A 15327-nucleotide genomic window follows, 5' to 3' on the forward strand; every position below is an offset into this window, starting at 1 on the left:
CACCACCTGCTCGAGCACAAAAAGGAACCCGCTCGAGTGTAGATTACACTGTTTCAGTACTTTTACAGACATTGAACACCCGCTCGAGCACAAGGATACCCGCTCGAGCGCGACCCGCTCGAGCATAAGGAAATTCGCTCGAGCGTGAAAAACACATCTGTAGTATTTTTGCAGACGGACAAACTACTGAAGGTATGCAAACTCCGCTCGAGCGGATCACTAAAAACCTGGGCAACAAGAGTTAGGACAAAAGCTTAACCAACCTGTTCGAAACACGCCCAAGACAATTCTAAACTCAAATACAAAGAGTTAAAGGACGAAAATGAAATACAGACAACAACAATTATCAACGGAACCGAGTCCGGAATACAGTAAACATGAGAGGAAAATCGGAATTGCTATATAAATGTTCAATACTTATGACCAACTTAAATTCTTTCCATAATCATCCAATACTGATACTCACATCTCAATCCATTTCCATCTACTCATTTCAAGTTAATTCATTTCTTCTCAAATCAATTCATGAATCAAGTTCATTGTTATCTAAACAACCCAAATGAGACTACAACTTAGTCGTTCGCAATTCAATACAACCATTATTCAAACACTTCAATTTTGTCATTTTACGAATTCTCATCCGAGGGAATCGACACCCATATATATAAGATTTCGGGACTTTCACTCTGGACACTCCGACCAACTTAATTTTAAATGGAGTCCATCCGCTATCTCCTCCCAAACAATGGAGTACATCCTCTATCTTCTCCCAAACAATGATACATATACAATGTATTTAAAACATAGTCATATACAACGACTATCATAACACATATTCAATGATTTAATCCTACTGTCATAGTCAATGACATAATTTAAATGATTGGTTTCAATTCACCTAATCCTCATGCAATTTCCACAACAATCATAGCTATCCTCCACAGATAGCCCAAAATAGATATTTCTAAACAGATATACAATCTTTATAACAGATAATTTATCAAACTTTCATTGGTGTGTGATTAAACAAATCCAACTACACCAATCATTCATTCATTCATTCTCCCAATTTCACATTTTCCATGTCATTTCTATTATTTATTCAAAATAATTATTCAATACAAATTAGGGCAAATATTTCCCATTTTCAAATATCAATCCAAAGGCTAAATTTCACCATTCTAACACAAAGGAACTTCTTATTCAAAACCCCATACTCATTTATGTAACCCAACATGAAAACCCCTCTCTTCAACTTTGAATCCAAACCCTAGTTTACCCAAAATCACTCCCAAATCTCATCATCGATATATAATAACAAATATCTTGGTTAAAAACCATATTAAGGTATAGAATATCCCTACCTTAAGTGTAAAAACCCAAAGGAGATGAGGAGGAACTTCAAAGATGCCCAAACTCGCTTTTATTCGGATCAATAGGAAGCCCACGGGATGCTCTACCTTTTTAACAAAGAGACTAGGGTTGAGAGATCCCTAAATCTAAGTGCATCTGTAGAGAGAGAGAATATTTGAGAGATAGAGAGTGCCCAATTAGGGTTTTGAGAAGAAAGGAAGTCAAAAAGTGATATAAAACTGCTCTGTTGCGAACTGATATACGCGACCCTCGTTCCAGCGAAGGAGTGGTCGCTCAAGCGACCAGACACAACAAGAAACCTCGCTCGAGCGCAAGAAGCGTCGCTTGAGCGCAGAATACATACCTTCAGGTGTTTCACTGACACACACCATTGCTCGAGCGCAAGAAGTGTCGCTTGAGCACAAAATACATACCTTCAGGTGTTTCACAGACACATACCATCGCTCGAGCGCAGAACTTCACCTTTCTAGAAAATTCTGCATCTGGGAAAATACTAAGAACTCTCAAAGCCCGCTCGAGCGCAAGAAACCTCGCTTGAGCGAAGAAGCAAGTTTCACAATGCTCGCTTGAGTGCAAGAAGCCTCGCTCCAGCGAAGAAGCAAATTTCTGGACAACAACAACTTGAACAATTAGTAACCAACCTACTCTAAACATGCCCAAGACATTCTAATACTCAAACCGAAAGACAAAAGAGGGAAAACAAGGCATGGATAACAATATTAAACCACGCAAACTGAGTCTGAAATATAATAAAAATCGGGCCAAAACCGGGATCGCTATAATCAATGTGTTATTTTTTGTCTAATTTTGAGCATAATTAGCTTTCGAAGTAAATTAGAAAAAACTTGAAATATGAAGAGCCAAAGTGGGGGGGAGGGAAAGGGTTAAAGTAAAAAAATAGCTAAACATAACCTGTACTAAGCATGGAAAACATATCCATTATTTATAAATGAAATATATAATTCACAGTGATGCATAAAAGGGATAAATTGTAATTCACCAACCAAAACACGATGGGGATGAGAATTAGAGGCGACCTCACCGCAACAGATGTCACCCCTGCTACTACCACAACTATCCACTTGCATCACCATCTTTACCGCTACCATAACTGTCACTTCAACCACCACCATCACTACTACAGCACCGCCACCACAATCAAATCACCACAAATACCATCACTATGTCCACTACACCACCTCTCCACTATCACCACAACCATTATCCGTGCACATCGTACACCACCACCACCGTCACCATCATCATTAGCACCATAACCACCACTATCATTGTCATTGTCGCCGCTGCCACCTCCACCTCACAATCATCACAATATATTCATATTGAAAGAAAAAATTAATACTAATAAATTTCAAATTTCAACTTATTTTAATTTCAACATTAATTTTTATCAAATAATTTTTCAATTCAATTAGTTTAGCATTTAATTTTTACTTTTATCAAACACAAGTACCCTTCAAGATAGAATATTCTAAGGGAGTAGAAAAAGGTTCAAGTTTTCATTGTCACCAACAGCATCACACATTTATGTAGGTAGTTTCCAACTTATACAAAATATTAAGTTTGGGATGTGCCTAAAATTTGTGTGTGATAGAGAATGAATGATGTGTTGTAGAGCCTATATGCAGAATAGGGTTGTAAACGAGTTGAGTGAAGCCGAGCATTAGTATGTTTGGGCTTATTTATTAAGATTTTAATGAGTTTAAGTTCGACTCAAAAAAATTTAACGAATTGAGCTCGAGTTATTCACGTGCCATAACGAGCCAAAGAAATTATAAATTTATACTTATGTATGAGACTAAAATTACAATTGATACTTTGATTATACAATTATATATACAATATCTATGAACATACTAGGAAAAAGTCAATATCTTATCAAAATAATAATATCTACCACCACTATTATGTAAATGTATTATCTATAGTTAGCTATTATTTACATATAAGTAAATTTAGCTATTATTTACATTTATATTATTTAAATATATAAATAAGATATTTATTTTATTTTTTATACATATTTATACATTATTTAATATATAAATAATATATTTATCCTATTATTTAAATAAATGTTAAACCAACTCAACTAACGAGCCGAGCTAACGAGATGAGCTTTAGTATGTTTTGCTCATAAGCTGGCTTTTTGGCTTATTACGAAAAAACGTATAAAAAAGTAGATAGGTGATGTGACTCAAATAAGTCAATAAGTTGGCTTATAAGCTGGTTCCCAAAAGCGACCTAAGATTTTAACGAGCTCGAAGTCGATCTCGAACGCACTAAAAATTTAACAAACCGTGTTTGAATGAGTCTTTACTGAACCAAACTCAAGTTTGCTCACGAACAATTCTGTTTATTTGCAACTCTAATGTAGAATAAATTTGAAGTTCTAATTTATATTTTTTTAGTAATTTTCTGAATAAAATTTTTGAAGTTGTATTTGTGGTATTACTACACAAAATAAGTGGTTCCCCACATTGAAATAATTTTTTTGGTGAAAGTGAGCGAGTTTGAAAGAGTCAATGAGTATACAAATATTCATTCATTCAACAAAGACGGTGGAAGGAGAGTCTGAAGAGTCAATGGGTGAATGTCATTATTAGTGCTTGCTTTAGTCAGTGAAGGAGAAGGTGAGTGTGAAACTTCATTGGAGTCTGTGGCGGGCTGACCATTCCAATCAACAACAATTAGTATTTCCAAGCAATTGCCGTGTCAAGAAGCCAAACCAACATGATCAACATTTGGAAAATTCTATGGTACTAGATTAGATGCTTAACAAACATTATACAAAGACTCTTGATGGGTTTTCTTATTATCTGCTAAGTTGTGAATCTACAATGGTTGTTCCCTCCATTTTGGCTTTCTTTGTCCTCTCTCACCTACTGTTTCTTCACTCTGCTGGAGAAGACAACACCTCATTCCAAAACTGTCCACAGTCCTTCCAGTGTGGAAAACTTGGGCAGATAAACTTCCCTTACTCCAACACCAGTTATCCCCATTGTGGGTTATGCACTGTAGATTGCAGGGAAAAAGTTCCAAAGCTCAATTTCAGTGAGGATCATCATATTTCGTATGAACTTCATGGCAAGCTTTCTAATGATGATGATCATATCCTAAATGTTACTGACAAAAATCTTGAAAGCCTCATAAAATCCAAAAGTTGCGACATTTTCACTTTCTACTTGAGGTGGAGTCTTCCCACTACACCTTCTGTTTCTTTTACAGTCTCCCCCAATCTCACTTTCTTCAAATGCCCTACCGGCGTCAGCAGTGATGTTGGCGAGCGGATTGACCATTTCTTTCGCCATAATCAGAATTACAGTTATTACAAAGACTGCTTAGGCTACACAGTTTACTATAAATACCCCGATGATCCTCATCAATCTCTTCTTATTAATGAGAGAATTCTGCAAAGCTGTGGTCATTTTCAACTGCCAGTGTTTTCGTTGAACGATAGCAGGAAGCAAAATGTCAGTGATTTGTTCTCTGTCTTGGATTCTAACTTCTCACTCAGATTTAATGTGTCAAAGGAATGCCGTGAGTGTCACGACAACGGAGGCCATTGTCCTCGATACAACAGCTCCAAGTTCCAATGCACTGAGCAGGCTTACTTAACCAAAAAAAGCATTGAGCAGGCAAAACACGGTACTGGAATTTCTCTGCTGAATGAAGCATTCTGTTATTTCTGATTTAATCCAAAATCTTCAATCTGTAGAAGTCTGCTCCATATGGATTTTTCATTACCCTGGTGGGGTTTGATTAATTAACTGATTTCCTGTAGTTATAAGCTCAAGCATTTAGAATATGCTTAGTAAATTTTTATGTATTGTTCTGTGTGGGTTAGATATACCAAAAACTATGCTCGATACACCCCTATGGGGACAAGAAAGATGTCTAAGCAAGCCATTAAAACAGATCATTCAAAACCTAGCACTAAAAAGAACTCTCACAGCTTGAGAGCTAGGCCAAAGAAACAAACAACATGCCAAGTTGGAGGACAACGCCTACTATTTCTTTCATAGAAGGCATACGACTAGATTTCTTAGACTTGGTTAGACAAAATAGCATTCTTCTCTAGCAAGCTTAAGATTTCCAATTCTATCAAGGAGCTTCTTTTTGTAGATGGGTTCGTCCATGGACCAACAAATGTTTCATTCGAAAGGGTCTGTGGAACCCCCTAAGATGTTCAGATCGACGAGGATCTAGTCCATTTTGACTACCCCATTTTCTTCAATTGCTCTCTCTTCATTTGAAACCTCCTCATTTGGATTACCTCATTTTGCATTTGTGTCTATATTGACCCTGTTTGGTATTATTCGGATCTTCATATGTAAGGGATCATTTTGGAGTTTCAAGGTTCATGATCCTGGGAGCTTCTGTACAACCCCCGGGGGGGTTTATAGAGAACCGACTCATTATGTTCTCTATTTTCGTAGTAAAACACTTTCATGTTCTTTGCCTATGGATGTAGACTTATAGAAGTACCACGTAAATCTTTTGTATGCTTGTGTGCTTGTTTTGTTTATTACTTCTCAATTTTTGATTTCGTCTTAACAAATTGCCTGAGGCTTTTCTCCTTGGCATTATTTACAGGAACAAAACAAGTGATATTGATTCTAGCGACAGGTAATATACCTTTGACCAATATCTATAAGCATGAATAAATTTAGATGCATCTATATACATCAAAAGTTTTTAACCAGTGGCTGCAAAAAGTAGTTTGCCATTGATTTTAGGAACTGGTAATATATGTCATTGGCCAGTATTTATATGCATGAGTAGATTTTGATAATTTTTTTGTTCCTCTGCCACATTAGCTTAATTTTTCTCGTTTTGCAACTCCTTCAGTTGTTGCTGGAATTGGGATTTTAGTAATCATATTGTACTGCATCACAAGGAAACTAGCACAAAATGATCAATCCACATTCTTTGGGAAGACTAAAATAGAGAAATACCAAAATGTTCAGGCCTTTCTAAAGAACTATGGATCTCTTGCTCCAAAAAGGTACACTTACTCTGACATCAAGAAAATGACCAACTCTTTCAGAGTTAAACTAGGTCAAGGAGGCTATGGTTGTGTTTTCAAGGGAAATCTAGAAAATGGCTCCCTTGTGGCAGTGAAGGTTCTAAAAGGATTAAAAGACACTGGAGAAGAGTTCATTAATGAGGTTGCAGCCATTAGTAGGACTTCTCACGTTAATATTGTAAATCTCTTGGGATTTTGTTTTGATGGTCACAATAGAGCTCTTGTATATGAGTTCATGTCTAATGGATCCCTTGAGAAATTCATATATGATAGGAATTCCTTGACATATCGCCAATTACAATGGGAAGCACTGTACAAAATTGCAGTTGGCATTGCTCAAGGATTAGAGTACTTACACCGTGGTTGCAACATACGGATTTTGCATTTTGACATAAAGCCTCACAATATTCTTTTAGATGAGGACTTTTGCCCAAAGATCTCTGATTTTGGCCTTGCTAAACTGTGCTCACAGAAAGAGAGTATTGTATCACTATTGGGTGCTAGAGGGACTCCCGGTTATATTGCCCCAGAAGTATTTTGTAGAAACTTTGGGGGAGTTTCACACAAGTCAGATGTCTACAGTTATGGAATGATGATTCTAGAAATTGTCGGAGGAAGAAAGAATATTGATATCAAAGTTAATCACACAAATGATTTATATTTTCCACATTGGATATATAAGCGACTTGAGCTGGATGAAGAACTTGGAGTGCATGGCATTATGAATGATGAGGCAAATGAAAGTGAAAGGAAGATGATTATAGTTGGCTTGTGGTGCATACAAACCGATCCCTCACACCGACCATCAATGAATAGGGTCATAGAGATGCTAGAAGGGAGCTTGGAGTCCTTGCAAATCCCGCCTAAGCCTTACTTGTCTTCTCCCTCAAGATCAGCACCAGATTCTTGAACTACACTCGTGCCATAATATTGTGCGATTCACAATGCATACTTCTATTGCCAAGGTAATGTGCACCGGTGAAAATTAGGTAAACTGTATCTCTCTTTTTCTTGTGTTTGATAGTTGTGATTACTACAATTTAGATTTTTCCTAGGGTTTAAAAACTAGTTACAAGATAAAAAAAATTGTAATATCATGAACCTCTACAAATAATACTAGTATGCTTATTTCATAGTACAATTAAATCAAGATCTAGAAAATTGTTTAGAACAAAAATACCAGATGTTTTTTCAATTTGATTGCTTCCCACAAAGGCATTCAAATTTGGGGATCAGGCTATTTCACTTTAGACCTTAAATTGCTCCAAACAAAGTACAACCCATTTCAAAGGTAAATGTGGAGGTTAATAACAATTTAAATGTTTTCTAGAGTCAACCTGATCAATAAATTGATAGAACTTTGATGAATTCCATTAAATTTGAAAATTTTGAGTCTCTAAAAATTTCAAGTCAAGCCCAGTACCACTGGTTGAGGAAGGGAAATATGGGGACTGCTACTGTGACAATTGCACTGAGGTTTTTGAGGATTTATTTTGAGCCTATTTTGATTATTCCACTACAAGAAAAAACACTTTTAGCGACCATCTAATTTTTTTGATCGCAAATAGTCCACTTTCTGCGACTAAAATCTAACTTTTGGCAACAACAATTTTTTGGTCGCGGAAAATCACCTTTTAGTGACCAAAAAAAAAGTTGGTCGCTGAAAGTATACCTTTAGCGACCAGGAAAAAAGTTGGTCGCTGAAAGTATACCTATTGGCGACCAAAGGCTTTTTGGGTCGCTGAAAGTATACCTTTTAGCGACCCGAAAAAAGTTGGTCGCTGAAAGTGTACCCTTCAGCGACCAGAAAAAAAGTTGGTCGCTGAAAGTGTACCTATTTCCAGCCAAAGGCTTTTTTGGTCGAGGAAGATTACCCTTTGGTGACCAAAAACAAAAGTTGGTCGCTGAAAGTTATGGCGGTATAAATTTTAAAAAAAACGGATACTACTGTAATTACATGCTATTTTTTTGTTTAGGCATTAAAAGTTTTATAAAATAATATATAACCCAATTTTTATGGGTTATATATTTTCTCTGCCAAATATGAACAAGAAACATGTTATTGGCAGAGTAGATTGGGTGCATGGTGACTCCTTGGTCAGGAGTTTAAGTCCCAGGTAGGGCAAAAGAATTATTTATTTTGGGTCAAGGCGCTGACTTTTTGCGACCAACTTATCTTTGGTCTCTAAAAGTTCCCTTTTGGATAATATGAATTGGACTTTCCGCGACCAAAAAAGTTGGTCGCCAATGGTCACTTTTTTTGGTCGCTAAAAGTTTCCTTTTGGCTAATATGAATTGGACTTTCCGCGACCAAAAAGTTGGTCGCTAATGGTCACTTTTTAGCGACCAAAGGCTTTTTTGGTCGCAGAAAACTATTTGTCACGAGGCTTTAGAGACCAACATATTTTGGTCGCGAAAAGGTTTTAGCGACCAAATATGGTACTTTTAGCGACCAAATATGGTACTTTTAGCGACCAAATATGTTAGTCGCAGAAAGTGTTTTTTCTTGTAGTGTTCGAACCGTTCATATTATAGAGTTTGTCGAATATATTATTCATATAAAAAATTAAGTTAATTGGATATTCATAACCCAATGATTGGATTCTAATTGTTTTAAAAAAACATTATCAAAACTATGATAGTTGTTTATTCTTTTACAAAAAAAATGTGGTCGTTTTATAGAGTTACTAATATGCAATTAATTTGATTTTTTCATTAATGATCTACTCGAAAAACTTTATAATATAAATAGTTCAAATTATCGAAATAGGCTCCGAACGATACCCCACGAGCCTTAGGGATTTAGATCTCTCTATCGCAGGGTTCAAACTTTGGGAGGCAAAAACATATATAACTTCTCATTTTTTGAAATTGTCTTACTAATTATGAGTATAATAATATACATGATTCTTACAATTTTTGATGGGTATAAAAAAATCATTATACTATTTTGTAGCCATTAGATATATAACAGAGATAATCAGTTTGGTGCAATTTAAACAAACATATAAATAAGTCGTAAATTTGTTACATATCCCGGTACGCCAACAAAAGTATACATGCGTGGAACAAAAAATATTGTTTAGGGGTTACATGTTCAATCGAAAATAATTTTGAAAAATTAAATAAATCTAACAAATTACTTTTTTCATTTTCTCTAAAATTCTAAACTATGAATTAGAACTCGTATAATTGATTAGATCACCATTTTAAGTCATTTTATTAGTTAACCTAATCAAGCAAAAAAAAAAAAAAAAAAGTATACATACCTCTTTGATTTTTAAAATAAAAAATAAATAAAAATACATACCATAAACATATGGTTATCGATTTAGTCGAAAGACACTAAAGTTTGAATGATATTTATCATCTTACTATTTTATTTTATTTAATTAGTATAATATTTTTGTATAAAAAAATAATATTTATCATCTTACTATTTTATTATTTTTATAAAATTTTATCAATTTTTTTCCATAGATTTTATTGACAGAACAATTTTAAAAATTTTAAAACCAGAGTTAAATTTTTAGAAAAAGGTGATTTTTCTTGTCTTTTGTTTTTTTGTATTTAGAAAAGTTTATTGAACTATTTACATATTTTTTAGAATCTTCTAGTAACTTTAACGGAAAAAAAAAAATTAAAAATTCATTGAAGGCAAAAATTTAAAAGAAAAATGGTACTGAAATATTATTTCAAAAAATTATGGATTCTGCTCACATCTACGGTGGCCCATAATTTAGCTACCATACTATCAGTCAAACCAATGCATTGTGCAAAACCCATAACCCAGTGGCTAGATTGATCTCTAAAGACTCCTGCTAGGCTGTTTCTGTCTCGATTGATCCGTTCTACTGGTATGGACTGGAATTTCGCTCTAAACTTTTCTTAAGTCGAAATGAACTATCTAGATCTAAGTACGAGTCCCATGCGATCACGAGATTTCAAGTCTGTTGGACGAGAATTTATCTGATACTTACCAAAATGGTAAATATAAATGGTAAATATTTATATTATATATAACAAATGAACACACAATCAATTTATCTAAAATATATATATATAAAAAAATCATTCAAATAAACTATATATAAGATATAAGTCGGACATATAGATTAATTTTGAGTAAATTATTCTTTGTCTCCGCTATGTTTAGTCATTTTCTCATTTTAGCCTTTGAAGTAATTTTTTCTCCACTTTGACCCTTCATGTTTCAATTTTTTTCTCAAATTTAATCCTAAAACTAATTTCTATTCAAAATTAGACAGAAAATGTCACATTCTCTCACATGACATAAAAAATATATTATTATATTGAGATTTAAATTTATGTCAAATGTATGAGTTATATATAATAAAATATTTTTATATCATGTGACTATCAATGTGTTATTTTTTTTTATCTAATTTTGAACATAATTAGCTTTCGAAGTAAATTAAAAAAAAAACTTGAAATATGAAAAGTCAAAGTAGGGGGGGAAAAAAAAAAAACAAACAAAAAAACCCTTATAGGGTCAAAGTGAAAAAATAGCTAAACATAACCCATGCTAGGCACAGAAAAAACATGTCCATTATCTATAAATGAAATATATAATTTATAGTGGTGCATAAAAGGGATAAATTGTAATTCACCAAACAAAACACGAAGGGGATGGTAATAAGAGGCAACCTCACTACAATAGATGTCACCCCTACCATTACCATAACTCTCCACTTGCATCACCATCTTTACTATTACCATAACTGTCGCTTCAACCACCCCCATCACTATTACACCACCGCCACTACCATCAAATCACCACAAATACCATCACAGCGTCCACTACACCACCTTTCCATTATCACCACAACCATTATCCCTTCACATTGTACACTACCACCACTGTTACCATCATCATTAGCACCATAACCACCACTATCATTGTCATTATCGCCTTCGCCATCTCACCATCGTCACAATATATTCATATTGAAAGAGAAAATTTAAAAATAATAATAAATTTCAAATTTCATCTTGTTTTAATTTCAACATTAATTTTTATCAAATAATTTTTCAATTCAATTAGTTCAACATTTAATTTTTAATTTTATCAAACACAAATAGCCTTCAAGATAGAATATTCAAAGGGAGTAGAAAAAGGTTCAAGTTTTCATTGGCACCAACAACATCACACATTTATGTAGGTAGTTTCCAATTTATACAAAATATTAAGTTTGGGATGTGCCTAAAATTTGTGTGTGACAGAGATTGAATGATGTGTTGTAGAGTCCATATGCAGCATAAGGCTGTAAACGAGTTGAGTCAAGCCGAGCGTTAGTATGTTTGAGCTTATTTATTAAGATTTTAACGAGTTTAAGTTCGACTCAATAAAAATTTAATGAACTGAGCTCATGCTATTCACATGCAATAACGGGCCAAAGAAATTATAAATTTATACTTACGTATGAGAATAAAATTACAAATGTATTATCTATAATTAGCTATTATTTACGTATAAATAAATTTAGCAATTATTTACATTTATATTATTTAAATATCTAAATAACATATTTATCCTATTTTTTATACATATTTTTACATTAATTAATACATAAATATTATATTTATCCTATTATTTAAATGAATGTTAAACCAACTCAACTAACAAGGCGAACTAACGAGACGAGCTTTAGTATGTTTGGCTTATAAGTTGACTTTTTGGCTTATTACGAAAAAACTTGTAAAAAAGTAGAGAGGTAATGTTACTCAAATAAGTCAATAAGTTGGCTTATAAGCTGGTTCCCAAAAGAGACCTAAGATTTTAACGAATTCGAGCACGATTTCGAACGCAATAAAAAAATTAACGAACCGTATTCGAATGAGTCTTTACTAAACCAAACTTGAGTCTGTCCACGAACAATTCTATTTGTTTGCAGTTTTAATCTAGAATAAATCCGAAATCCTCATTTATATTTTTAAATAATTTTCTGAATAAAATTTTTGTAGTTGTATTTGTAGTATTACTACACAAAAAAAGTGGTTCTGCACGTTGAAATAATTTTTTTGGTGAAATGCTAGGGGTCGGGAAAGATTTATCAGGAAAGGTTTCATGAATGAGTTGGCATTGACCAACTCATATTAAAAAAAAAGAAAAAAAAGAAGAGAAGTTGGAAAGACCATAGAGAGAGAAAGTTGAATACCTTCTTCCCAGAACAACTTCATGTTCTGTAAACGGAATGGAAAAAGAAGGTAGGTCGCTTATCTTTCTCTCTCCCCCCAATTCGTTCTGAGAAGAAGGTATTCAACTTGATTATATAAACATATTCAAGCTGTCTTTTCTAAACCCATGTTCACTCACATTCTGAAAAAGTACTGCAACATTGATTCTCCAACTGCATACATACATTACTAGTGCTAGTAATGGCTTAGAGCAGAGCCCTTATTATTATAATAATAATAATAATAATAATAATAATAATAATAATAATAAGTCCTTTATTTTACTTAAAGCTTCACTGATCTATTGAAAATCCAACTAAATGGTATAGCAAATCTTTCCTTCGATTTCAGTCGAGCTCCCTCCTCCAACCTTCGAATTTTGGGACCTAACCCGCAAACATAATCTTTAGCCTTTCGTCCCTCAAGAGAGACTGGAACAATAATGCTAACAAAGACGAGTTCTGAGAAGAAGGTAGGTCGCTTATCTTTCTCTCTCTCCCCAATTCGTTCTGAGAAGAAGATATTCAACTTTCTCTCTATGGTCTTTCCAACTTCTCTTCTTCTTCTTTTTTTTTTTAATAATATATTGGGGGCTCCACCAAGATGAGTTGGTTAATGCCAACTCATTCATGAAACCTTTCCGATATATCTTTCCTGACTCCTAGCATTATTGTGTATGCATATATTCGTTCATTCAACAAACACAGGGGAAGGAGTGTCTGAAGAGTCAATGGGTGAATGTCGTTAGGCCACTTGTCTCTACTTTTACCCCATTCTCCTCTCTCTCTCTCTCTCTCTCTCTCTATGTGTGTGTGTGTGCGCGCGCGCGCTAATCCTCTCTCGTTTAACAGTATTTCCAAGTCAATTGCTGTGTCAAGAAGCCAAATCAACATGATCAACGAACATTATACAAAGGCTCTTGATGGGTTATTTATTTTTATTTTTATTTGTTTTATTTTCTTCTAAATTGTGGGTTATGCACTGTGGATTGCAGGAAAAAAGTTCTAAAACTCAATTTCGGTATAGATGATCAAATTTGGTATGAACATCAAGGCAAGTTTTAAAATGATGATCAACGTGTCCTTAATGTTGCTGACAAAAGGCTTGAAAGCCTCATAAAATCCAAAAGTTGTGATGTTTTCACTTTCTACTTGAGCTGGACTCTTCCCACTACACCTTCTGTTTCTTTTACAGTCTTCCCCAATCTCACCTTCTTCAAATGCCCCACCGGCAGCGGTGCACCTGACAAGCAGATTAAGGATTTCTTTCACCATAATCTTATAGTGATTACAAAGGCTGCTCAGGCTACGCAGTTACTATAAATACCCTGATGATTCTCATCAATCTCTTCTTATTCATGAGAGAATTCTGCAAAGTTATATGGTTATTGAACTGCCAGTGGTGTCATCAATCGCTATGGGGAACCGAAATGCCAGTGATTTGTACTCAGTGTTGGCCTCTGAGTTCGCTCTAGGATTTCATGTGTCAAATGAATGCCGTGCGTGTCACCTCAACAGAGGCCATTGTCCTCAATGCAACTTCTCAATGTTCCAATGCGTTGAAGGTATTGGAATTTTCGCCTATGCATGCTGATATTTCAGTATTGGGTTAATTACACTAATGGTCTGTTACATTTTATTCTTTAATTTTTCTATTTTTCACTTTGATTCCTTAAATATGCCATCTATTACACTTTAATCTCTGACATATGTCAATACTTTGAGACCAAAATAATAAAAAAATTCAAACTTTGGGGACGTGTGTGTTTGATCATTTTGATTTTGTTGATGAGGCTTCATGTAAAATTCCAAAGGTGATCTCTCTTGATCTCAAATTGAGACTTATCCTCCTAGGGAGGTTTAGGGGAACCTGTGCCTTGGTTGCTTGTGGAAAAGAGGCGGCTCATCCTGCTCAATCACTTTCCACTTGAGAACCTTGGATCGTTGGTGAGAAACATTATGAAATTGTTGCATAAAGAGTTAAGGAAAATTTACAATGAACTAACTTTAGGGTAAAATAGAACATAAAACCATAAGCTTCCAACCATGTACCTATTGAAGAATAGTCGACAGCTCATAGAAAATAGCTTGGTTCTTATTTTGGAATTTTTTATTTTCAGTGTTTTATCCTAAATTAGCGAAGGAATAAAGAAAATTTCTTGTTATGAATTTGATATAGAACCAATGGGGGGACAATTGCTGCTTTGACCCTTTTTCCATAAAGCTCGAGTCATACTTCTTCTTTTTTCTTCGTAAAACTCCAGTCATAGTATTTATTTTTGAAAGGACAGTAAAGATATTTGTTAATATTTGTAGTAATAAAAAGTCGACTTTGGGAGTGGATTCTTTTACATTTCTTGAAGAATCTCAGGAAGCCTTTTACCACTCTTCAATGTTTCTCCCCTCTAAGATTGGTATGATCAGCTCCACCATTTCATAAGGGCATTGCCCCTCTATTCAAAGTTGTAGGTTTCTATGAGCCCATACATCCTTATTTCTAGCTTCTGTTCCCCTCATCTACGCCCACCATACATGTCCCTCCTATTAATTTTGAATGCCGCTAATATCAGGAAATAAATTGTAACAAATCTCAAGTTTTGAGAATCAAAATGGAAAAATTAAAAGATTACATGGCAGATCGCATATTTTAAGGATCACTAATGTAACTAACCTTTCTATACATACCCACAAACCAAATAGAAATAT

The 15327-nt window shown here is 34.4% G+C and overlaps 1 protein-coding gene across 2 annotated transcripts; it reads left to right on the forward strand.

Moving 5' to 3' along the window:
* Window positions 1-4087: 4087 nt before the first annotated feature.
* LOC145801296 (LEAF RUST 10 DISEASE-RESISTANCE LOCUS RECEPTOR-LIKE PROTEIN KINASE-like 2.4) lies at window positions 4088-14255 on the forward strand. Of its 2 annotated transcripts, XR_014342562.1 has the most exons (4): window positions 4106-5043; window positions 5992-6024; window positions 6247-7389; window positions 13617-14255. XR_014342562.1 is itself a non-coding variant. In XM_082892242.1 (3 exons), exons 1-3 carry the CDS (start codon window positions 4167-4169, stop codon window positions 7332-7334), a joined length of 1998 nt encoding a protein of 665 aa, XP_082748368.1. In that variant the 5' UTR covers window positions 4088-4166; the 3' UTR covers window positions 7335-7746. The 2 variants fall into 2 exon arrangements, 1 of the variants encoding a protein (XP_082748368.1); XM_082892242.1 differs by lacking the exon at window positions 13617-14255 and having other exon boundaries at window positions 4088-5043; window positions 6247-7746.
* The last annotated feature ends 1072 nt before the right edge of the window (window positions 14256-15327 follow it).

The sequence above is a fragment of the Camellia sinensis genome, chromosome 10 (assembly GCF_055761805.1).
Source record: "Camellia sinensis isolate YWXY chromosome 10, ASM5576180v1, whole genome shotgun sequence".
In the NCBI taxonomy this organism is placed as follows: domain Eukaryota; kingdom Viridiplantae; phylum Streptophyta; class Magnoliopsida; order Ericales; family Theaceae; genus Camellia; species Camellia sinensis.